General features: G+C 43.7%; 1 protein-coding gene across 1 annotated transcript in view; it reads left to right on the forward strand.

Moving 5' to 3' along the window:
• LOC146191483 (uncharacterized) overlaps window positions 1-25,542 on the forward strand; it is an 83,609-nt gene that overhangs the window by 8,066 nt on the left and 50,001 nt on the right. The window contains exons 3-9 of the mRNA XM_084600337.1: window positions 143-208; window positions 421-486; window positions 10,293-10,529; window positions 12,436-12,492; window positions 15,402-15,539; window positions 17,553-17,699; window positions 20,923-21,156. Coding sequence (XP_084456463.1) covers window positions 143-208; window positions 421-486; window positions 10,293-10,529; window positions 12,436-12,492; window positions 15,402-15,539; window positions 17,553-17,699; window positions 20,923-21,156 — 945 coding nt within the window. The remainder of the gene's footprint in view (window positions 1-142; window positions 209-420; window positions 487-10,292; window positions 10,530-12,435; window positions 12,493-15,401; window positions 15,540-17,552; window positions 17,700-20,922; window positions 21,157-25,542) is intronic.

A 25,542-nucleotide genomic window follows, 5' to 3' on the forward strand; every position in this document is an offset into this window, starting at 1 on the left:
GCCTTGTTGTTTTTTATGACAGTCTGACTTAGATTCTTGAACGCAGGACAAACTTCGTGGGAAAAGTTTCGCTTATTTTCAATGAAGCAAGTACATTTTTGAATGGAATCTTGTTTTTCTCTCTCTTTCTCTCTCTCTGTAGCGAGCGAAGGTGCGGCCGTTCCAAGTGACCCTCTTCAAAAAAACCTCGAACAAAAGCCCCAGCCCGGTGAGTTCCACGTTGGGTTAAGGTCGCGCAGTTCAGCCGCCGCTGACAATCACGCGTATTAGAGACATTCATCTGGCGCGAGAGTCGCTAATTAATTGTCCTCATTCCTGGATCAGGCTGCATGTTGCATCCGATCGCCACTGAATGAAGGAGATTATAGTGAGCTGACGATGGGAGCAGCATAGAAATAATCTCTGCCCGCTTTGTTTCAGGTATGAAGGAATCCCCTGTAACAGAAGCGACGACGGCCACGAAAGAAGCCTTTGGCTTCATGAAAGGTAAGCAGGACTTTCGCTTACGCGATTGGGACGTTGCCTCTTTTGACGCATGAGAGGGATTAAAAGAATAAAAGCGCTCGTACTTGTCTTTTATGCATAATATCGCTTTTCATGTCCCCAGATAAAATGCACTTCACGAAGGAGTTGATGGACGCACTTACCGGTAAGGTGACGGCTATAGCGGCCGCTATTTCTCAATAATTGTTTTAATGAAATGACTTCGAGGGACTTCGCCATAACGTTATATGCTACACTTTCTGCGCAGCTTGGAAGTTTCATTTCCTCCTTCTGACGACACGTTTTTCTGGTCGGTCGTTGTGAAAAATGTTTCAGAAAGGTGACTAGCTCTTGTCAGCACAGGACTGTCGCGCATTGAAGCTCTCACAGGAATTGAAAAATGTTCCTTTTTTTTTAATTTGAAAAAGATTGTAATTGTTTTCAAAGGTGGTCAGTGACATCGAAATTAATAACATAGGTCTAACTCAGGTTCAATCTTTCATTACTTCTGTGAATGTGCGTAGAATAAAAGATTTCAACGCCTTGTCACGTATCACGCTCAAAAGTATTTGATAGAGCATCACTTGGGAAAATTCCGGTAGGTTTATGTTTCGAAATACGACGGGCTGACAGAGCGACAACTCAGAGGTTTTTGACTGTCGCGTTATCTGCATCTAGAAATCCTGATTGCGTAATGTTACAATCTCTGATATAGCTGAGGTGGCCCTATGGTCCGGCTATGCAGCCAGAGCAGTGATGTTACTGGCCTTTGAGGATATGCTTGAGTCGTTTATTGCGGAAGCCGAGCAAGTACTCAGCCATTTTAAAGCTGCTTGACCTGTTAATATCGAAGCCTCTAATCGTAGCCTCCGAGCCTCGAAGCAAGCAGCCCCCGTCAATCGAGCCTGAAGCGAGGAACATTGCCTCTGTGCACATGAATGCTTCAGGGGTAGTGCCCGCTAGATACAGTTATCTTTCAGTAGCTCCCACTTCGATCTGCTGATGAATTCGCCCTCACTTTGTCATCTGCTGGTTCTCGAGGTTATCTTCGCTAGCAGAGAGTATAGTTGGTAATACGGGGTTAGGTTTGCGGACTAGGACCAGTCTTTCATTAACTGACAAGTTTATTTAGATGCTATAGGTTGGCTTTTTACGCACCAACGGCTCACCTCTATAGATTGCCCTGAACATAGGGCTTCATCGAGTCAGCATTAATGAACCCGACTTTACAGCGAACCACTGAAGCGCAAGTACAAGGGGCCAACGCCACGCATTACGTCGGGTGCGTGTGAGGGACATCCTTCACCTATAGCTGAAATGAAACCATGCTTTGGGCTAAAGCTAATAACTAGGCGCCAACATGGGGCATGCCGCCTCATAACCAGTGACAGGGGGCGGAAAAAAATTAAAACTTGAACGGGAATAGGTTTTAATTCCTTATACCGCATATTTCGGCTAATTCCCCGAAACGCGAGGAAAAAAAGCAAGCAAGCACTTGGGGCTGGCATTTAATAATGGAGTATAATATATATCTTCGTTGCCCTATTCACGACCATACATTGCCTACAAAACTGCCCTAGTGTTTAGAACACACGAGCTCAATTTTAGCGAGTTGAAGCGACACAATAATCTTTGAGGCACGCCAGCTAGATAAAAGGGCTCAGGACTAAGGTCGATCACGTAAGGCGCTTTAAAATGCGCCTAAAGCTAGCCATGTGCATTTCACCGGTTGTCAAAATGCATCCTTTTTTTTTCGCCGTAAAGTGAAGTTTTCGCTGAAGGGATGCTGTGTCGGATAAGCTTGGGCTGTCGAGATTAAGGCGCTTCTCTGGCTTTGAAGGGCTGTGCGGAGTTTTAGTACTCCGCGATCAATTATCACGGAAAGATATCTGCGCATATCTGCGCATGCGCAGATAGTGTTGAGATGCGTAGGCCTACCTACTACTGAGCATACGCAGTCGGACACCGCTTCAGTGGACCACGGTACCTCGCGGACCACACTTATGCTTAATATCTCCAATATGAGAGTCGAAACTCCACGCACTCACGAGTAGGTGGAACTGTCAAAGAGCTCCGGCGATTACGGTTTATTACTCGCTAACGACAGCTGCTACTTTCCCGATGAAGCACGTTTCGATGAAATAGGCCCCGACTGACCCGACCCCTGCTCACGAACGTGAAGTTCCATGTTCCGATGGTATTCACATTACGCGTCTGCCTCGCTTGGGTAAAGTTATATTTATTTTATGTTGATTGGAAAATTATCGTCCATGTCAGTGTATACGGGCCATCATTAGAAAAAAAGAGGTGCACTTCGAACACCGATCACGAAAACGTCCGCCGTAAGGTTTAATTGCGAAGTCTGTGATTGGTCACATTCGTGCTCTGGATAACACACGTAGCTATATGCATTTAGCTTTCGAGACTAATGATGAGTGACGGTGCACGTAACTGTGTCGCTTCGGAGCTGCTTTCGCATCTAATAAATAACGGGCAGAAAAAAAAAAAAACACGCGCGAAGACCAGAGCGATAGATTTCCTTTTTTTGGCGGGAAGGAGGAGGTGCAGCATGACGAGAAGCTTGTCCGTGCGGAAACGCCAGAAGGGCAGTTGTACAAAGGTATATTCTCATTCTTTTTTTCTTTTATTAAAGTTTTCCAATTTCCTGGTTTCTGGCAGGATTTCGGCTTTGTATAGTGACTCCAGTTATTTCTCCATTGGTGGTGTAATGTTCTTTAGGATATGATGTTATTCATGTTTTTTTTTTTGGCAGCGTTACATTCGTTTAGAACAGATAAGTGCCGTAGTGCTGAGAAACATACTGAAAAACTAATTTTGGGTGGGGAACGATGAAAACAGCGCTTACAGACGGGGCAGGAAAGAATGGACGTACACATTAGCTGTGTTTGTGTCTTTTTTTCTAGTCCCGGCTGTACGCGCTATTTTTGTCGCTCGTGTCCAGCGCGAATCAACCAGCCCGACTCAGCCCTGTTTCTTGATTTCGGGTGGTCATTTTGACACAAATGTATCATTAGTGTTACTTGAGTGCAACTTTCGTGGGGAACGAGACATTGACAGTAAATGCAACAATTGCACTGAAAGCGTCTCCGTTTCTTCTTTCACCATGAACGATGTTATTACGAAGTTAAGTTTGTGAATGGCGCAGTTTCATATATGTGTGGTAAATTTGAACTAACTCGACATCCGTTTGAGCACAATTCTCGTTCCGAAAAAAGTCGGGTATATGTAACTATTTCTCAGTCATTTTTCTCGCCAGTACTGCATATATTTTTTTTTTCTATTCAAACGTAGACTAAAACGAATAGCTCTATACATACGTGTCTGAGTGAAAGCAACGAACGTCGAGTTTGTTCAACGTGTCAGGGAGTGAGTTGTTTGGGACTTTGGCAAGGGAGAGTGACATTTCGCTTTTCAGGACCACCGTCAACTGCGGCTTCAACCACAATCGATGAAAGGGCGCGCCTAACCAGCGAAGAAGCAAAACGTACGTGCTTTCTCTTGTTGCGTTTCTGAATTGCTAAGCTCACCCGACGTCGAGTGAGGCCGTACGTACTTAGCGCGAAATCGCCCACCACGCCTGCATGCGTTGTGGTGGTGTTAATTGTTCGATGCCCACGCAGTCCTTATTTGTGAGGCATTTTATTGCGTTTCTGTTCAAACGATTCGCAATTTAATGGCGTGAAAGACGGACTGCTTTTTAATCATTTCGCTATTCAAGATGCGTCTGTTTTCAAGCTACTCAGCATGTTTTTTTTTTATGTTACTTTAAAAAAGGCAATAATTCTTTCAATCAGCATACGGGTACGAGGCTCATCAGAGTTGCGTATACACAATATTCATCATATAAAACATTTTTACTTTGTGAGTGATAAAAACCTGCAACAATGATTGTGACGATCACAAAGGAAAAGCACACTGTCAAAAGTTAAAGCGTAGGTATGCACTTTTCATTAGACAGTGCACGCATTTAGGGTATTCGCAGATGGTGAAACGTAGTGTTAATGCCTGGTATTTTCAAGTAAATCGATGCTTTTTTTGCCTAGAAAACCACTTTGTGCGCTAGAAAAAAAGAGCGATGCATTGCAATGTACTTCGCTTCCTGGGATTGGTTTGTGTGGTTTAACGTCCCAAAGCAACTCAGGCTATGAGAGACGCCGTAGTGGAGGATTCCGGAAATTTCGACCACCTGGGGTTCTTTAACGTGCACTGACATCGCACAGCACACGGGCGCCTAGCTTTTCGCCTCCATCAAAATGCTTCCTGGTATTCGAAACTAAGTACAGTACTCGTTTTCCAGCGTTGACCCGTTGTTTGTCGCACGCCTGAGCTACTTTCGAGGGTTAAGTTGCGACATTACTGTGACGACTAATCCTCCACAGTGGGGTCTGAAGAGGGGCGAGAACTCTGTTGACAATTGCGAGGCCGGGATTTTTCAGTGCATAGACCAGAATCGCGCACAAACTTGGTTGTTTTGCATCATTATGTCGCCTATCAATGACGTATGTACGATCATGGGGTCGAAGCCGAGTTACTATAATCGGGAACGTGTATAGGAAAGAGGATACTGCCATACAACTGGAGTTTGTTGATTATACTTAAGTTCCTCGAGAAGTAGCGAAATCGTTATGTTAGGCATTTTATCCAGCTTCCGGAATGCATGTTTGGGGCCTGGTAGTCTAATTTGCATGGCACTGAGTTTCGGAAACAGCAAGTGTAAGGGTTCAAAATACACATGCCCTTTTTGCATCAGATAGGGTGGTGGCACATATTTTGCATCGTTCCTTTGTACTCCACGTTAGAGTCCACTCAAAAAGGAAACAGCTGACTTTGGTTTTTATGAATTCTTTTTTTTTTTTTGTCCACAGGAACCAAAACTTAAATAAACTGGTTTAAAATGACTGCCAGGGACGTTAGTTTCGAAGGCCACTTAGCTTCGAAACGAGGGGCAGGTGTACGCTGGCTGTTCGAAATGCAGACAGCGAGAACCCAACAAATTAAGTTCATTGGCTTATCGCAGACAAAGAAAGCGAAATGGAAGGACGTGGGGAACTAGAAATCATTAACAGTAGTCACACCCAAACGATTAGTCCCAAAGGAACCTCTCTGAGGTTTTTCACCTGACACGATCACGGCTGCAATAAGCCTCCCGTACGAAAGCACGAACAGGTCGTTAAGGCGAAACGGGAGATCAATCTGGCGGTAATGGAACATGGACTACTGCCAAGGCTACATCTGGGTGTGGGATGTTGGGCATAATGGCAGAATTACGACTCACGTTGTAGGCAGATCAGCATTAAGCGCTTACGGTAAAATCAAGAATGAGACAGTGTAGGGAATAATGTAGAGAGACATCACTGAAAGTGCAAGAAGCGCAGGGTAATATCTCACAACAACGGGTGAAGGTGCGCCAAAAAGACAAGAAGCGCAGGGTAATATGTCACAACAACGGGTGAAGGTGCGCGAAAAAAAACTGGCTAGTTTATGTGCCAAAAAAAAAAAAAAAAAGAGCGCTGGTGCGCTTGCCTTGAGCGAATGTGGAAACCAAAGAGGAGAGTAATATTTAAATGTTCCAGACTCCAGGACGGGTGCGAAACTGCGGTAAATATATTCTTGAAGGTACAGAGACTGTGCATTGGAAAGCTCACCTAGGCTATACAGAAATCTTATTATCGTTTTCAAAATTGTACATCATCATACGGGAGCAAGCAATGTTAGGATAATTTATGACGCGCAATAATGTATAAAAAATTAAATGCTTACACAGCTTACTAGTATGCATGTGGCGGGTTAAGCCCTAAGAGACAAACGTATGGTGTTTGCTGAATATATGCTTTACGAAGTTGCACTTACTTCCAAGTTATACTTCAGCAGTTTGCATTTAAACTTGCTTTTAATACTGTCCGATAGGTGGCTGGACACTACTTTCTCCAGTGGAAACGTCAACGGCAAATTCCACGAGCCTATCAGCTAACAGTCGTAAGTTTAGCCCCCTCCTGATTAGAGGAGGCTGAATGCAATTAGCCAGGCGTAAGCGATGACGTCGGCGATACTGAGATACTGAAAAGCCTGAAATATCTGTCACGCCTATGAGTAATCGGTATCTGTGGAAAGCGTGATGCTCGCAGATAACGGTATCCATGCATTAGATATCAATTGCTGTACCTCATGACCAAGTTAAAAGTGGAGTCGCAATCGTCTTTTAACGTCGGTCGAAAACTTTGGCGGTTCTCTTACCCTCGTACTATTGCTTTGTTTTTTGCTCGCTTACTTGTATCGCGATTTGTGACTAGTACTTTGCCGTTCATTTTGAACTAAGGTATATGTTTCGTCCGATAATTTGCCATGGTAGACTGTAGTACTAGTTAGAAATATTACTCTTTTGGGCCAACTAACACTTCATTTCATTATTGCTCAGGCGACATATTTAGGAATCATAATTGTGATCTGAATTTTCCCCCAGAACATTACTAGGTGAAGGCAGGGGCGTACACTGACTGCACAACGAGGACAAGTCAATATTTTACGTGCTTACATTAGAAACTTTTAGCCTGTACTTTAAGCTGTTGACCATGAGAGACACTCCGGGAATGAGCGACGGCACTGCACTATGTAGTTTTAGCAATGTCATAAAAGGTGGCAGTGTTGCGAGACATAACAGCTATATGCACTGCATAGCGGTAGCACAGCGACCGCAGGAGTGGATCACTATTTCTATTGAATGTGTCTGCAAATTCTGGGCGTCCTGTTTCAAGCTTTCATTTTTTTTATTCACGTACCCTGAATGCACTTTACGGACATTACATAAGGGTGTAAAAAAAAAAATAAATTTGTTGTAGTACATAACAGTGTAATATAAAAAACTGAAACTTATAATCAAGCATGCGCTGCGAGAAACAAAACATAGGACTGAATAAAGAAGTGCTTGAAACATGTACAGACGTTGGCCACAATGCTGGATACAAATTATAAAGGAATACAATTTTGACAACAGTCTATTACAAACCAGCATGTAGTAGTCACTTCTGTACGGTAACAAAGGCGTCGTAATTTTTTTTTTTCGGAAACGATTTTTGCTGGTAGTTTATTTTAACAGTAAATGGCCAAGACTACAGGTTAATGACACATAAATTTGGTGTAAACAATCTCTGGGTGCACTTTAAAGCATTTTTCTCAACGGGAAAAATGAGATTGGAAAAATGCGATGCTGTGGTTTGATATGAGATTCTGTGAACGGCGATAGATTGTGGTAGAGCCTGTGAAAGTAACTTAGCAGGTTGACAAATCTTGGCTTTTCAAGTGAGCTTAAATTTAGGGATGTTTTACTATCTGTGACGCTTGAGTGGAGCGTATTTCTTTGTGATAAACCTAGCTGCCTTTTTTTTTTTTTTTTTAAGCGATTGCAGTTTCTCTGCAAGATATGCTTGACATGGGTTCCATATGAAATCAGCATATTCTAGTGGTGATCTTACAAAATTTGTGTATGCTAACATTTTGGTCGCCAGATTTGCAAAGTACAAGTGACGCCTAATTAAACCAATGGTTTTGGATGATTTATTGTTTATGTAATTAATATGTTTGTGTCATCACAAATGTGAAGAAATGTGAACATCTAGGTATTTGACTGTAGGAACTTGTTCACTGGCCACGTTACCCATAGAATAAGAGATGAGCTCTGTGGGTCTAGTCATATGAAATCGAATCAAATCAAACTATTTCCATTTACCATTGTTTGCACCACTTAGCAATTTCATCAAGATCCGATTGCAAAGCATTAGTATCATCAAGGTCAGTAAGAGTTTTGTAAATAACGCAGTCATCGCCAAAAGCCTAATTTGAGAAGTGTGGTGGCTGCTTAAGTCATTAATACAAATAAGAAACAGGATGGGTCCCAGCACCGAACCACGATGCACAGCAGACTTTGCATGGATTAGTGCGGAGCAAAATCCATTGGTAAAAACAAACTGCTGTCGGCTTGTTAAAAAGTTATTAATCCTATTCAAGACCTTGCTGTTTATATAACGACTTACAAGTTTAAATATAAGGTGAGTGTCTGTTAGTCAAAAAGTTAACAATCCATGAAATTCAAGACTTTGCTGTTTTTAAAGATTTACAAGTTTAAATATAAGGTGAGTGTGAGCGACTTTGTCGAACGCTTTTGCAAAGTCGATGAATAAGGCATAAATTCTCATTAATTGGTGTACCGAATTATGCAGATTGGCTATCAGTTCGAATAACTGTAACTCACAGGGACGGCCGCGCAAGAATTCGCGTTGCATGGTTTTGAAAAAAAGAAAAAAGTGGTGGTGATTGAGGTACTTCATTATCGCTAATGGTATGATGTGTTCCAACTTTTTGCACAGTACACTCGTTAATGAGATGGGCCTGCAATTTGAGAGGGCAGAATGATCTCCAGATTTAAATATAGGTATAATTCACGCAATTTTCCAAGCGTCAGGCACAATTTCTGTATCAATAGATTGCTGAAAGAGTGAAGTAAACAAGCGAGCTATCACTGGTTTAGTTAACTTAGGTCATCGGGTCTGGGCCTGAATTACTAGGCAAACGATCAATAACTTACTCAATTCCTTATTGTGAAAATTAAGATGTCATTAAGATTAATATCAAGGCCCGAGGCGAAGCCTTATGACACTTATTCAGGCTGCATAATTTTTGGGATGCCGTGCCATGCCATGTACGCGGCTGTAAAAGCAGGTACGTGTAGAGTGGCGGCGATAAGCCTTTTGAAAAGTGACGTCACTAACTGCGGCTGCAAAGCATGCAGCGCCGATACAACGCAACTGTTTACGCTTGTGAATTTCTTGGCTGATAAAGTTCACGCTTTTGTGCAAGCACTGCGGCCTCCCATAAAAGGAAAAAATAAAGCACGATGAATAAGCTCATATAACAATCATTAAATGACGCTCGTACCTAACCGGGCAGCCCACCTTACAGGTACGCTATGACAGTATATTAAGTGAGAACGTTCTGCGTAGAAGAGTGGCGAGAGAGTTGGTGAATTGCTTCGCAAATTGTTTGTGTATTATACGTAAAGAAACATACCGAAACTAGTAAACTCAGAGAGCACCAGTGCCTCGAGTTTTACCTGTACGTCTTATTTGCCTGATACGATGTCAACCTCGCTGGTTACTCTGATTGCCCACTGGAATTTGTTTTTGCTGCAAACAGTCGGCTATCCTAATTACAACAAAACTAATACAAAATTCTCTACCATAGCATATGTAGTCAAACGGAATGTCGAGTCCTCTTTACCTTACCGGGAGGCAAATACAATTGGTTTCATGGTTTTGCCCATTAATCGCCAGTTACTTATTACTGACCATCCTCGCGGCATATTTTTTTACTATAAGAGTCCGAAAAAAATTACTTCTATAGAATGAATCCTTATCTTGTTCTCATAGGGAACGCCATTATCAGGCTATCGCGTCTTCGCTTGATCCACATTACACAAAAACGAGTCCCAGGGTTTATTTCAGAGGCTTGCTTAATTGTTGCCGTTTCCTGGGTCCGTATTCTGAGTTTGCGTCGCTTTCAGAAGTGCCGTTAGCACCATGACTTCACGTCAAGATCGGAGGAAACATCGAAACCGGAAGTGGAACTAATATCCGGTACCGGTGTTTTCATCAGTCAGATGACTCGAGGTCAGGGAGTTGAGGACACTTCTGAAAACAACGTGAACTCGGAATACGGGCCCAGTACTGAAGCAACACCTAGATAACAAAATTATTTACTGTGCACTCTGTGTCTCTCGACTCCCGATGCGATCGAAGGCTGCGTTGGGAACTGGCTGCCGTGCGCTGACGGCATGACGTGCGTGTCGCGGGAGAATTTGTGTGACGGCGAGCCGCAGTGCCCCGACGCCTCGGACGAGCGCGACTGCATCCGGCTAGGCTGCCAGGCTCACTTGTACGCCTGCCTCGTGGACGGCGTCACACGATGCATCAAGAAGTCACTCGTGTGCGACGGGGTGGCCGACTGCGACGACCACCAGGACGAGAGTAACTGCAGTGAGTGCACACTAGCGTTCCCAAGCCACTACAATGAAATCGATTGTTTTTTCAAGCTTTACTAGAAAAAGTACGTAAAACTTGCCACTTTTCATATTTTGATGGTAAGTAGCAACTTTACGGAGACACCTGGTTCAGTTGGTGATGACAGAAAATTATGAAGCAGCAATGTGTTGGTCAATTGAGGAGCGTGCAAATTTTCTTGCGGACGACATATGATTAAAGGCGATTTAAACCTTGAAACTATAGTCAGGCCGATATAAATAGGAAGGGAGCCAACGACCACGGAGAGGAAAGCACAGATGATATTTTGTTGTTTTTAATGTTAATTAATAATTTGACGTGGATATAACTGACTAGAATGTAGAAGTAAAAAATCCGAGAGCGCTGCAGAGTCTGCAGTGGAGAAATGTGAAAGCATGAGCGTTGCTCCTGTCGCTGCACATGGTACATAGCGCGCGCGCCCTTTGTCGAACACAACCAGCGTTCCGTTGAACGCATTAAAGTTTCTTGGCGCTCTATAATTGGTTTACAGGGAAGGACAGATGCAGTATCTGTCACTCGCAGAAACTCGCTGACACATCTCGCTGACAAATTTCGCCGACGCGAGATTTTCATCACGAGCCTAGAAAGAATTTCGCCTTAAAACAACATGCCACCGGTTAGATCATTACCCACGACCTGAGAATTTCGCATCCGATACTCTACAGATCTATGGCAGCGGCTGTTTAATATTCCACTTCCTTATTTATTTATGTTGCGTGAAAACAAACCTCAGAAGTCTTCGCTAGCGCCACCCTCCTCTACAGTGGCGGACGTGTAACGTTACCGCGACTATCACGTAGAACCGCATTCCACCCACTGGTGGCAGGTGGTCGGTTTTCTGCTTTCCAGTCAACTATCTGCACGCTTAATTCTTCGCACTGAAGGAACAAAGCATCCCGGATTCTTTCTTTTGTTTCAGTAGCTGTTGGCTGATTTTTCTTGTGTATATGTCATAACGAAGTCCCTCATTTTCACTTTATTTGTTTTCCTTTTAGCTTAACGAGGGCTTCGAATCTCCAGCCTTCCCGTCGTAGGTAGTGTAAGATGGTTATCCCAAAGTCCCAACTCTTTCTGCTAGTTCACGTTCTGCGTGACGCTCGCGGTAACACAGGATGTTCCACGTCGGCTGCTTGGAGGAGCACTCTCAAGGTTAGGTTGCAACATAAATACCCAAGAACATGGAAGAATAAACAGCCACCAGCGTAGTTCAGTTTTGGAGCACCATCTGCGAAATTCGGAGGTCGTGGGCTCGGACCCAACCGGGAGTATGCGGTTGTTTTTGTTCTACTTTCCAGTAACTTATCTTCATGTTTGATTATTACACCACACTGATTAAAAAAATATCCGCCATGGTTTCCTTTGAGTTCGGACGAAATGAGTGCTAACCCGTTTATGACATACCTTCTTGCTTTGCTACGAGATATTATGTTGCAATCGATTTATGAATGTGTGCCGTTTTTGCCAGAAATAATCAGGTAACGTGGTTTGATTTTTAATTAAGTCTTTATCCCACTCCCTAAGCTCTAAGTCGGTTCTCACCCTTGTTTTCACCTTTTGAGACATTTCCGTCTCTATGTGGTGATGCAATTAAGAAGACCTCCATTGCGCATACGTCTATAACAAACCCTGTTGCGAGGTAACCTCTGGAAAAGACACTAGTATCCTACCTAGACGCATGAGTCAGAATAATTGTATGTTGCGTTGGAAGTATGCAGGTAAAATATTTTCTTTTGATTAAAGGCCCTGTTTGCTTTTTATTCAGGTCTGACTACGTTGCAGAGTAATCAGGCCTTGATTCAGACATTTGCTGATCACCATGACATATATCGCTTGTAACTGTTTCGAAAACTGTTGTTTTCAGATCACACAGTCCTCAACTCAAGGCCCGGCTTCTTTGATGATAGCCCTTTGGACTTGGGTAAGTATAACATCTCATTTCGTTCTAGAAGCTGGACCGACGCTGTGCAGTTCTTGTGCTCCGATATTTCTCTTTCTTTTTTAGGTTTATACTTTTAAAAGAAGCTGCTATAGGTACAGGGCGAATGAGAAAAATTTCTACACCCTGCCAATTGTTTAACATTACCGTGCGACCGTAGATTGCCAGGCGCTTCTCCGCTGGAAGACGCAGTAGATAACAAAGTAATTGGGGGAAAGCGCATGCTCACAATTCCTGCTGCTGAAATGAGCCTCATCTGCTAGGCTGTTCTCATTATTGCGAAGCAGGCCCTCCAACAATTGGCTGGTATGCATCAGTGCCCCAATAAGCTGCCGCTACTTTTATGCCATGTATATAGCGCAAATAATATCTCCAAGGAACCATTCCGCAATAAACAGCATAACATGCCCAATAACTGTTTGCATTTGTTATTTAGGAACAAATTACGGTCGAGAACATTTAAATACCGGCACTTTGATTACTTCCAACAGAAACCTCCTCGAGACAGTGCCCGCAAATGAATCACGGTACAAGTGTAGAAATTGGAACTTTAAAAATTTTACACCAATCAAAGTCACAAGCGCACAGCAGATAGGACGAGCGCTCTCAGAACACGGACATTAAACTTCATTCGAGGGGTAGCTTTCGATCGAAACAGAACAGCCAAGCAGATGACCGCCCAAGCAGCATGATTACGCCTCCTCCTAGATCCCTCTCCCGATCTTCTCTTTGTTTTCGCTCGGCGCGGTTGCACCGGGCAATCGACGATCACGTGGTGCTGTTAATGTATTGACAGGGCGTACATGAAGGAACACGTACGACGTATATAGAGGGCACCTTACGACTGTTTTATTCCTTAGAACGTAGCTACATTTATACCAGCAAGTGCGCCACAAAAAGAGCAGGACAAATCTGCATGTTTCAATTAGGCAACCTCCGGTCAAGTGTGAAAATCCAGGGTTCAACATCCCCACCGTGGTGGCTCAGTGGTTACGGCGCTCGACTACTCTTTCCAAGGATGCGGGATCGAATCCCGGTATCGACGGCCGCTTTTCGAGGCAGGCGAAAAGCAAGGTACCCGTGTTGCGTGCGACGTCAGTGCACGTTAAAGAACTCCAGGTGCTCGAAATTTTTGGTGCCCTCCACTAAGGCGTCTCTCATAACCTGAGTCGCTTTGGGACGTTAAACCTCACAACCCAACCCAAACCAAACAAGGGTTCGACATACCGAATTCAGAGACCCTAATACAAAGAGCAGCAATATTGTTTGAAAACTTGTAGATTTGCAAAGGATGTAGGCGATAATGAAACGCAAAAACCCATCGCAGCGAAAGCTGTGTCAAGAAATAAAAAAAAATTCAAGAATAATAAAATAAGCATAGTCCACGAATTTTCAAACAATTTTGTTGATCTTCGCCTCGGGGTATTTGAGTTTGCTATGTTAAATCCTGGCTTTCCAATCTTGGTGGCTGTTTACCTATTTGAATCACACATGTTAGCATTTCGCTACTTTTGTGATGCACATGAAATCACAAAAAAATGCAGCTGCTTTCTGAAAAATGAAAAGAGTTGAAAGTTGCGCTTTGTATATGTCGAATGTGTTGCTTCATTTGGCATCGTCTTCTTTGCGCAAGTATATAGGGTTGTCCGATCTCAGTGCGAACATGGTCGGTGTCTGTTTCGTCTGACGCAGCTGCATATCAAAGCAAAGGATTACCAGCATTCAAGACAGACAATACTCAAGTCAACCTGCAATTATGTACCAATGTAGCTACTATTCTGTACTCTGGATCATAACAATTTTATCTATTGTTCTCATTTACCAATGCTATTTTGCCTTACGATGACAAGTGTATGCTTGGTACTTTAGCTAGAAATGTATGACCAGGAACATGACTCTTATAGTTTTCATTTTAGTTTGTAACCTCTGAAATGACGTGTAAACCACTGCCCTCTCAAATGGATCTGTCCTTGAGTGTATCAATAAATGAAAAAAAAAAACTTATGGGTGACACATAAGCTCCACCTTTAAGGATATGATGCAATAGCGTAGGGTACCACTCCACACATAAAGACCCACTTGAACCAAGTCGTATGAACGGGACTGCGTGGCCTAGGGATATATCCGTGAATGCAAAGGGCCCTGACAGGCTTATTCAGATATCGCCTTCTCATATGAAAGATGACCGAGTTGGTAGCCTCTGCCAAACGTAATACCAGGCAACCAAACGTACAGTTAGTGTGCGGTCATGTCATATGTCAGCTACCGCCTACGAGCTCCATGCTCGTGAATATTCGAACGTCAATTCCAGCGCTGACGCCGGCCTCTGATACATGACACCGGATTTTCGGTGAACGGTGCGTTTTACGCTATCGCGTTGAAATAGCAAGAACAAATACGGTAGAATCTGGATGTTGTACTTCGCATAGCTTGCCACTACATTGCGAGACTGGGTCAGTCGCAGTGAAACTTTGAAGACAGCAACTGTGTTCAAACATAGCATAGATGACCCTGTAGATACATTTCAAAGGAAATCAACCGACTGGCTTGAACGAAAGTGAAGATTTATGATACTTATCTTGAAGATCCAAACGAGAATTTAGTCCGTTCCTGAAACGTGAGTTCGGTGGTGCTTTTGATCGTCATTTCACAGAACGCGTAACAAGAAGAAAAAAAAAAGCCAATTTAGCAGACCTGACCATCGATAAACGTTCGATAAACGCTGATGTGCAACAGGTGTTCTGCGCTTTTGCTGCGGTGGTTTTTATTCTATTTTTGTGCTTTATCGCGCAGCTTTTTCCTAATTTATTAAAAGTGTAAGCCCACAGAGCTCCTGTACTAGTGTCTGAAGACAGTTTTATAACTGGTTTCCTTTCCATTCCTTCTGGCAGAGGACAAGAATGACATGCCGCATATCAGAGACATGGCCGAGCGGGCTAACGTGACTCACCAAGCCATGAGAAACGGGACAACGCCGCCGCCAGTGGTGGGAAATGCCAACCAGACAGCAAACTCAACAGACTCTCCGGGTAGGATGAAGGAAAACATTGCCGAATGGTAGCCACAGTGGTATGTGTAGCGTATTAGCGAGGAAAGAGAAAAACAACTCCGTCCGTGGTTACAGTTATTCACCCCATGAAGTTTTTGTATCTTAAACACATCATGCAGCCATTCTCAGAAGGCCTACAGCAGTTGAGATTGAAGGCGTGTGCACGTATGCGTGCATATGGGTGTGCGTGCGTGCGCGTGCGTATGTGTTTGTGTGTTGCTTTTATCCAGACAAGCCTATTGGGCCTCTATGCATAGTAATAGGAATGGAGCGTTTACAACGCTGCTATCAAACTGATAAAACTGGAAAAGAAAATGCCGTTTGGAAAAGTAGCAAAAGCTAAAACGTAACTCATTTACAGCCGTCGTCTAAAAAGTGGCCCTTCCTTGCAGTACCACTAATCGGGCCTTGGTTGAAATCTGTCAACAAAATCTCCTACTAGCAAATATAGTGATGTGGCAGAATCTACTGATAGAAAATCAGCGTAATGATTGTTCGAAATGGGAGAGCCGGCTCACCAGCTGCGAGCTAGAGGCCCAGAGGGCACTCATAGCACACGCAAGCGAGGTGGCCCGACTCAGTGGAGCCCTGGACTAGGGGCCCAACCACGGCCAGGGAGGTGACGGACTTCCAGAAGAAGCCTCGACCTCCACCGCTAACAAACTTCCAAAAGACAAATAAAGTTTTCAATCAATCAATCAATCAATCAATCAATCAATCAATCAATCAATCAATCAATCAATCAATCAATCAATCAATCAATCAATCAATCAATCAATCAATCTATCTATTTCGTCGAAACGTAATAAGAACATGTGTGCGTAAAGAAGCGACAGTGTCGAATAAATTCGTAAGCCATGATGAGGGTACACAAGCACCTGGGCAGCATGCCGTGGACGCGAGAAACGACGTGCGTTGGACGTTGGATCGTTGGCTTTCTTTTGGTGGTCGTTTGGGCCATTCACCTGTGTATACTGACGCATGCTTGTTTTGTTTGGTGGTATTAAATACAGTTAGCAATGTTTTATGCACAAGGAGGCTCTGAAACGAGAGGTCACATATCTGAGGCGTCGAAGGTAGGCATCTCGACAATGTTGCATATACACCTTTCCATCGGGCAATGGACACGTCAACATGGCTTCTCTCTGAACTGCGGCAAAAACCGGTTCCGCTGCGGTTTTTGTAATGCAATCGCCAAGTTTACAAAGTAATCCGACGAGCAATATGGCGACGCCCAGTGACCACTCATTAGAAAAGTGTACATGTATTACCTTAGAACAGCAGCAAAGAGAGTAGCATTTACAATAGTAAGCAGATTTCGATTGTCGATCGATCTTCCGAAATGCTATTACGGGTGTCACCGCTGCCTGATTGAAGCCGTATCACTGGAAGCAAATAGTGCCTCTTGGATGTCTCAATCAATCAATCAATCAATCAATCAATCAATCAATCAATCAATCAATCAATCAATCAATCAATCAATCAATCAATCAATCAATCAATCAATCAATCAATCAATCAATCAATCAATCAATCAATCGACCAATCAATCAATCAATCAATCAATCAATCCAAAATTTCTTTGTTGCTTCTAATGTTTTAGCTGGCTATATTGATTGTCCGGCCGGCATATGTTATTTCCCGCTTCGCTTACTGCTCAAAGTATGAAGCGAAATTTCAAGTGCATCGCAATATTAATGACTGCTGATAGCTGGACGAACGTTGAGCGGCATCAGAAAACTCAACTTTGGAACCTTCTGCCCTGTTATGAAAATGAGGAAGATTTTTCTATTTTCTTCCACGTTACCAGGTGGCTCCCTTTAATGCGCTCCCGTGATCGTCTGATCCTTCATGTTATGTTACCTTGCCGTGTGTGCACGATAGACGAGGAAGAGTATCTCCTTTTGTGTGATTTAGTGTACGCGTACTTAGAGGAAGCCTATAGGAGCAAAAGCTACTGACACGGGATCGCCTTACACGTTTTCGTCGGCAGGGACGCGGCCACCACCTCCGGTGCCCGTGGATGGCAAGTGTCGCCCCACCGAGTTCCCGTGCCTTGCGACGAAGACCTGCGTGCCGGTACAGTGGCGTTGTGACGGTACCTCGGACTGCGAGGACGGCTCGGATGAGGTCAACTGCAGTGAGTTCCGCTGCTTCTCCGCTGCAAAGCGGTCAGCGTAACTTTGTCTCGACTGGCAGTAGGTTCCTTTTGAATCTAAATTCCTCAAGAAAACTACACGCACGTGGCGTTACGCCGTCTGAGTTATGCTCTGGACTTATTAATGTAATGAACTGCCGTCAGACATCGGTCTCGCGAGGCGCACTATGTAACAATCAGTCTTGCGCCAATCATATTATTGTTTTTCGAGCTTCTATAATGCCCCGGATGACCGATTCGTAGCAGCTGTAATGGTGCTTGAACCAGTCTGTACGGGTAAAGCTGGCATCTAAGAAAATGGACTGCAGGTAGAGTGCACAGGTTTATTTTGTGCCATTTAAAAACAATGGTTAAACGAATATTATATTTCTCAAAACATACATAGGTGCTTTCTTGAACGACGGATCAGAATACCGAAAAAGAAATTTATACGTGGACCTACTGCGATCATCAATAATTTTGATTAGAGTGCACGAGCGGCCTATGAATCATGCAGTCCTTCAATTCGAATTAGCTTTCGTTATAACAGGGCTTAGCCAATGCAATTGAAGGGCTCCTGTTTGACTTTGTTACCTAAGCCTGGTTGCCTGACTACATTGGTTTCAAATTACTTTATAAAATCTAAAAGTAGGCTCGCTTTTTCGATTCAAATTATTTTGATGTTTTAATAATGTTTCAGTGCAAATATGGGGGTCTTAATTGTACTCTTAAATTTATTTATTTATTTAAACATACTGCTAGCCACGTATTTGAGGCCGTTGCAGGAAAGGGGCACAATATACACTGAAACAAACAAAACGCACAAAGCGAATATATTGACATTGAAATAATAAGCAATGTCGTGATTCGACGAACTGTGGACAAGTGTAAACTATATTACTAAAGTTGCTGCTTGTTTGGACTAAAGGAATGGCTCTTAGTTATGCTGGGACTCATATGGTCGATGCGATAATTGGGTGCTTTTATTAGCAATATGAAATGAACTTCTCATTCACTGCAACTTTAGTGATGGTCATATTCTATCCTCAAAACGCCATATTTTATTGGTTACATTGAGGGAATTCCGCTCTGTCCAGCGCGGCTGATAGTGGTGGACAAATGAAAGCATTGCTTGAACAGGCTTCAATAGGCACCGTACGGGTATTTTTACGATATAAGTCGGGTATTTGTTGTGATTGTAAACATCATCCCCGACGGGCGGATTTGTTTCCAGCGGTGAAATCGATGCAGGTTATGACATCCTTGGGGATGGCAGGGCCGCTGTGCACGTGACAAAAATTTGATTGCCCTGAGAAACGTAGAACAGAAAAACAGAAGTTTGATCATTTGTTTCATCCGAGTAAAACGAAAATTCAACACCGATTGCACCGGTAAGTTCGTTGCACGGCTTGGTTCTTGAAGAGTGGCTTGCATGGTGTGAAGCAGTTGTGAATTTCTTTATTATACGGCTAACTAATAATGGTGTACTAAACAGTCTAATAGCATCAAGAAATTCAGTGCAAAGGGGTTTATGGTACGGAAGGCTAAGGAAGGCCGTACGAAGTGTCGCATATGCCACTCCCTCCTTACGAGTGCTGCTTGTAAGGAATTTGATATTTCTCCAGGGAGTCGCCAGATGACGCCAGATGTCCGCAGACTAAGATGCCGGCCTACTGACCGGATGACCGACTCACGAGTTTTGCTTGTCTCCAGCTCATGCTCGCAAGGGTTGCTTGGCGTGATATTTTTCACGACTTGAAGGGGACCTCGGCTGTAACATAATGCTATGAGTTTAAAGTGCTAAGAAGCGCAAGAGTGATCTGAAACTTATAACCTGTGCTCTCGTGGACAATAAGTTGAGTGGTTGTGAAGAAAACGCACAGTAACAGACCTACTCGTAGTGAACGCCTGAACCGCGGCATCACGAAGGCGATTTGGAAAAAAGGGAGATGAAGAAAGGAACGGTAGAGAGAGTTTTCTTAGTAGAAGGTTTCTAATTAGCAGCAGAAATCAATAACCGTGTTGAGCCAGCACCTTGGATTCCGTACGTTCAATCACAGGGTACATCAACAAAAAATAGATGCCTCAACAAAGCCTTCCCTGCCTCTCAATAATAATAAAAAAGGAATAAGAAACAGAGCCCTTGTGATCATATATGTGTAGTTAGGATGCTGTATGTTTATACTGCCACACGAATTTTTAATTATTTTTGGCACGTATAGATATTAGCTGGGAGAGTGCTAGTACATGAGGACGTGGCAGTTACTATAGCCAAGCTCGTCCTTATTATGGTTTTGTATCATTACCAGTCACCATCTCTTCTGCTTCAGAAAGATCCGGAGAGCCTATAATGAACAGAAAGAAAGCTTGCACAGCGATGTTCTCCCCAGCCGACATGGCAGTTTTTATTTTTTACAAAATTTGTTTTGGCAGAATGTAAGCGTGCAAAAATGAGTGATGGACATTGTGGTTTTGCTTCAGCTATTTTGGAGAATAACACTTCACTTGTTGTTTTCCATGCTACGTCCGACATCAGTAATTGTTCATGTTTCATGATTTTTACGCCAATTTAGTTATGCAACAAGCTTTCCAAGAAAAACAAAGCAACCGTCCGGGAGTGTCTATGCAAAACCATGAATCATTTCTGAAGTTGTATCTGTAATGACATGTTAACCAGGAGGAAAGTCACAACACCCTTCTACGGATTGCTCTATTATTGAAGTGTCATATAGACTACCGTGATGGAACAACGACCGGGCAGTTCATTCGCTCGCGAGGAACATTTTTAGTTCAGGTCCATAATTAACGGCTGGACAAATATATAGCCAGCCACGCTAACTGATACACAGTTTTTAGCGACAAGCTGCTTGAGACAATATCATTTGCTCTAACTGGCGTCAGAGAGAAACTTACAGTCCGCAAGTCATTAAGGATTTGTGACTTCGAACGTCTCAGAGGGTTCGTGGACAATTAGGGATCCAGTAAGCGCCTAGACTGCGGTAGCTTGAATGTATGACGAGCCCCACGTCGCATGTGGGGTGAAAAGCAACGAAGAGAGGGGAGAATGAAAGATGGATTAAGAGTAGCACTACTAGGCCGCGAGCTTTGCCACCTTTGCTGCTTCAGCAGCGGCTCGTACTGAATACATGTTAGCCTCTTTGAAATGACTACAAAAAGAAAGGAAGCAAAGGCAGGAAGAACACGTTGCGTGTGGCGCTCGTCGCAGCGCGCCGTGTGTGCCTGGAGCCGTTCGTGAGCTGTTCCGACCAGAGCAGCTGTGTGTTGAAGAAAAAGTTCTGCGACGGCAAGTTCGACTGCGCCGACCACTCGGACGAGGTTGGCTGCTCCCGCTGCGCGCCGCCACTCATCAAGTGCGCCTCGGTGAATCGCTGCATCGACAAGGCGGTCGTGTGTAACGGCGTCAATGATTGCGAGGACCGCTCAGACGAGCAGAACTGCGGTGAGTGTTAGCGGTCGCGGAAAGAAAAAGGAGGGGAGAGGAGGAGGGGAGTGAGGTCATAGTTTTTCACCTTTGCGGATCCGTATTGACTGACCACAAGTGAACGTAGCCCCATGAGCGCCGAAAGAGTGCAGACCGAACCATGCGCTGCTCCGTTTTGTCAAAGTTACATAACCGAAAGTTATGTCACCGAATATGTCACCGAAAATTTGCTTATGTAGATTCGGCAGAATTCAAAGACACATAACCGAAACTTCGGATTCAGAACATGAAGTTCGGGCAGCCAGCTCGTCTCGTCGCTGTTTGAAAGGATATACAGACGCACCGCATGATGCGACCCTAAACACAACCAGGGAAGAAGCATGCTGCTAATTTAGAGAGCAAAAAGTGGGAATAGTTGAGTGGAATCGAACGCGATGCTAATCCGCCGCACAGTGGGAACTGATGCGCAAGAGCGCCGCTAATAATGTTCTTATACTCGGTTATCGTGAGGTGCATTCCCCGAGCGCTTAGCCAGGATGTTTAATAATTTCTCATTCTGCAAGTTAGACAGAATGGAGTCCACCCAGAATCACACTTAAATGTGCGCGTCAGCGGCGACGAGTTGCTGATTTGCAATGTGGCGCTATATTTAAATTTTGTGCGGTTTCGTATGCGTAAGCTTTGGCATTGGCACACATGTTAGCTTCCATGATGATTTAGCATAATGGCTTACGAGGCACTGTTCCACGAAACGATATTTTGTGCGGTTGCTCATGCAATATGGTGAGTGTTGTAAATCTGGCACTGTGTGTCGAATTAATTATTATGTAAAAATATTACAACATACAGAATAATTTAAGGCCTGTAAAACCTTAGGACTTTTGTCCGTATACAGCATTTATTTTGTGCAACAGGAGCTGAAGAACGAGTAAATGATTGCGTCTAATGGCGGTGAGTAGTGTTCGTAAAAATATAAACAATACTATTTTCTGAGGAAAACAGGGGCCGTTTGTGCTTAGAAGCTTTTTGCATCGTAGCTCAATTTCTTCTGCCTCGTCAATATAAGCACCCCCCCCCTCCCCCCCCCCCCCGCCTTTATATGCTTATTATACCGCACAGTGTTTGCAAATCTTGAGCTCGGCCGTTGTCCAACCCCGGCTTTGATATCAAAGACTAATATGTGCATTGCTAGCTAGCTAATAATACTGACAACATGTTAAGATGTGAGTTAACGTATGGTGCGCTGCTTTGCTTACTCTCTTGTGTATGCTTCGGCGCTCCTTCAAAGTTTCCGGCGGTGCCTGCCAATAGAAGAGCGGCATGGAATTATCTTTGAAATATAAGGCGCATAAAAGCAGCGCCCTGAGTCAAAAACTGTGGCAAGGCATGGCCCCTGATATGTAATGGGGACGCTCTTTCAGAGGGGAGTTTGCTCAAAAGATGACTTACTGTAGCGCCTCGGCTGTGATGTTGCTTGCAATCAGTAATTAACCGGGAGTAGACCAATTTTTCTTGCTAGGCCATGAGTTCATACGGCTCTGCCACGTAGTTGAACCTAACGCAGCATATCGTGTACAAGAGACCAGCGGAAACGACTCTGTCCTGTTTGTAATGGTTATTGTTCCCTACAAAGTATGTCGCTAACTGAGAGGAGCGATCGCACGACTAATGGGAAGACATAACCCAGACTTGCAAAACATAATCAAAACATGTTCGCACAGATTTCGATCATAATGAGAGAGGAATCCACATGTTTACGCTGTTAAGGATAGAAGAAAAGTTTACTCGTTTTAAAAGCATTGGAAGCAAACTACGTTCGATAAAAATGCGAAATATCCGCAGCGTGAGTATTGACGCTACCACCACAGTTTTATTTTGCAGCTCATGCAGGTAAATCTGTTAAATGTTATTACTTTGTCGAAATTTTCTATTTCAGTGATACCTAATGCAGTAATGTTTTATTGCCTTGGCGGTAATTTAATGCGCTCAAAAGTGGGATAAATCAACGAGGCGTAATTATGCTAGAAACTGGTTCTGCTATTTACCTCTCGCGTTTACATAAATCCGTTATGTTTCGTTACCATAATTGTTTCAAAACATATGTTCGATGGCTCACGTATATGAAGGCGGAGAGAGTAGGAAATGCAGTCAGAGAGAGAGTGTTTATATGAAAAGATTACAATGACACTGATACAAGTAATACCTGGAGCATATATACATTATAATTTTACAACTTTATAACGTGATTTATTAGTGTCTTTGTTGTGTCCTTTTATGCGATGATGGGGGTGCGGCCAGAGGGAGCAGCCCATTATCAAGATAAGAAACGTAAAGCAGACCTAGAATGTCAGATGAAAGATAACATGACGGGCGCTAAAGGTAAATTGGGCAAGAGATATGAGTTTGTCTGCAGGATCTTCGCTGTGTAGGTTCGCCATTCTTTAGGTAAACACAGCACAGTCAAAGCACAAGCAGTGCCGGGCAAGTACAGAGATGATATTTGTCAACGTTTATTCGATAGAGTGACTCTGTTTACATTGGCCATCAAATGGGCATTCACCGAAAGAAAACAACAAAATTTAAGCTCGCACAAGCTTTTGACGGTAGCTAGCTGTTTAAGGTGATGGAGACAATTTGGTTTAGTTTATATGGCTTTAACCTCCCAAAGCATCTACGGCTACGAGAGACGCCTCCAGTAGTTTTAACCACCTGGAGTTCTTAAACGTGCACTAACATTGCGTAGTACATGGTCGTCGTGCTTTTTGCTTTCATCGAAAAGCGGTCACTGCAGCCATAATTTGATTCCGCGTTCTTGGGTTCTCCAGTCAACCCAACCACCGAGCAACTGTGACAGGACGCAAAGGAGATGCGTCGATTCATGGTCTTTCGCTGCAGTCTTCTCGGGTTCTGTCAATTCCCGTGTCAGTCGACCTTACGTTACATATTTTTAATGAAAGTTTTCAAATCAACATGTTCACCGACACGGTTCTCAAATATGAGTATTCCGTACTGCCCATTTTTCTATTGTTCACGTGTTCACTGAGTTTTTCGTCAAACCGGTGAATGCTCTGCCTGCACAGTATATTGGTTTCTGCATAACCAAGAAATATGTTGGAGGACGTGGTGCACGCACTGAATAATGTTATTGTGTGTTTATTTTATAATCACTCACTCATTATAATAATTACCACAGTGCTCTTGCACAGATTACCGAGTCTTTCAGAAATATTAAAATCGAACTTTGCACTGGAGTGTTGGACGCTCATAGAGTGAAGGAGAGAGTGTGGAGATAAGGGATGATAGCAGTTCTCTTTGTGATCGCGCCATGTGGGGAAGCTGCTGACACCGAGCGGAATCCTTTGTCCTTATTTTTTACAATAGAGACCTCAGTGTATCGTGCGTAAGCGGACACCGACATTCGCGTGGTGTGCTTTTAAAGCTTTCGTTCGTTTTGTGAAGGCAATTATTTAGATATATGTGCATTGTGTGCTCTAAAAAAAAAATGGATGCTCTGCATAACGTTCGGAAGCTTCCAGCAGCAATGTACCCTACTTCCGCGTGCTTGTTACGCAATAAATTTACATTTTTTCCGTTACGCGAAGTATGTTAGGAAAATGATGTTATCGTCAGAAATAGTTTACCGACTCAGAGGCTGGGAACTCAGAAGGTTCCCTCTACGTACCACCACATCTCCCCGCTGTCCCTCACAACCCTAAGAGGTTCGGCCAACGTGTGGTTTTCAGAATAACCTTTTCGGAGCTTGCACCGATCTGTAGCCCGCTTAAACATTTCTGGGACACTTAAGCTCGTACTTTAAGAGTATGACTCGACAGTGTTAATTGCTTGCGTCAGCCTCGTTAGCGCGCGTGCACTTTTCTACTCGCTTAATCATTACCACTTTAATACCTGGCTCTGTTGTTTCACTGACACTCACTGACATCCAGTGACAAGTTACCATGTTACCTGAACGATGTAAAGCCCACTTTAACTACGACGTACTAACGTGCCTACGTGGGCTAGATCTAGCGTGTCCGGCTCTGAATTCAAGGGTCACCGAGAGTTGATTCTCATCTCACGCTCCTATCTCAAGGGAGGAACCCAATTTGGCAGTGCTTGTCCGCTTGGCCGTGCCATGCGGTGTCGTAATCTTACACTAACTAGCGACCAGCCAGTGCTCAGCCGTAGTTCGCTCAAAAAGCTGGCGCTGAAACGCGGGCGCCGAGGCCGGTGCTGGATATTCTGGAGAACGAGACCTTTAACGCTCTCTTGTTTAAGCGTAACGTTGGTGTAGGCCGCATTTCAATGAGGTTAACGAAAGAACAGTGCAAATTTGTCCAAAGTATAGGAAGTGCGTCTTTCGATAGTGGGATGTCATACAAGGAGCAGTACACTAATCAAAGTAGT

The sequence above is a fragment of the Amblyomma maculatum genome, chromosome 4, assembly GCF_055883805.1.
Source record: "Amblyomma maculatum isolate TAMU_Amacu chromosome 4, ASM5588380v1, whole genome shotgun sequence".
In the NCBI taxonomy this organism is placed as follows: Eukaryota; Metazoa; Arthropoda; class Arachnida; order Ixodida; family Ixodidae; genus Amblyomma; species Amblyomma maculatum.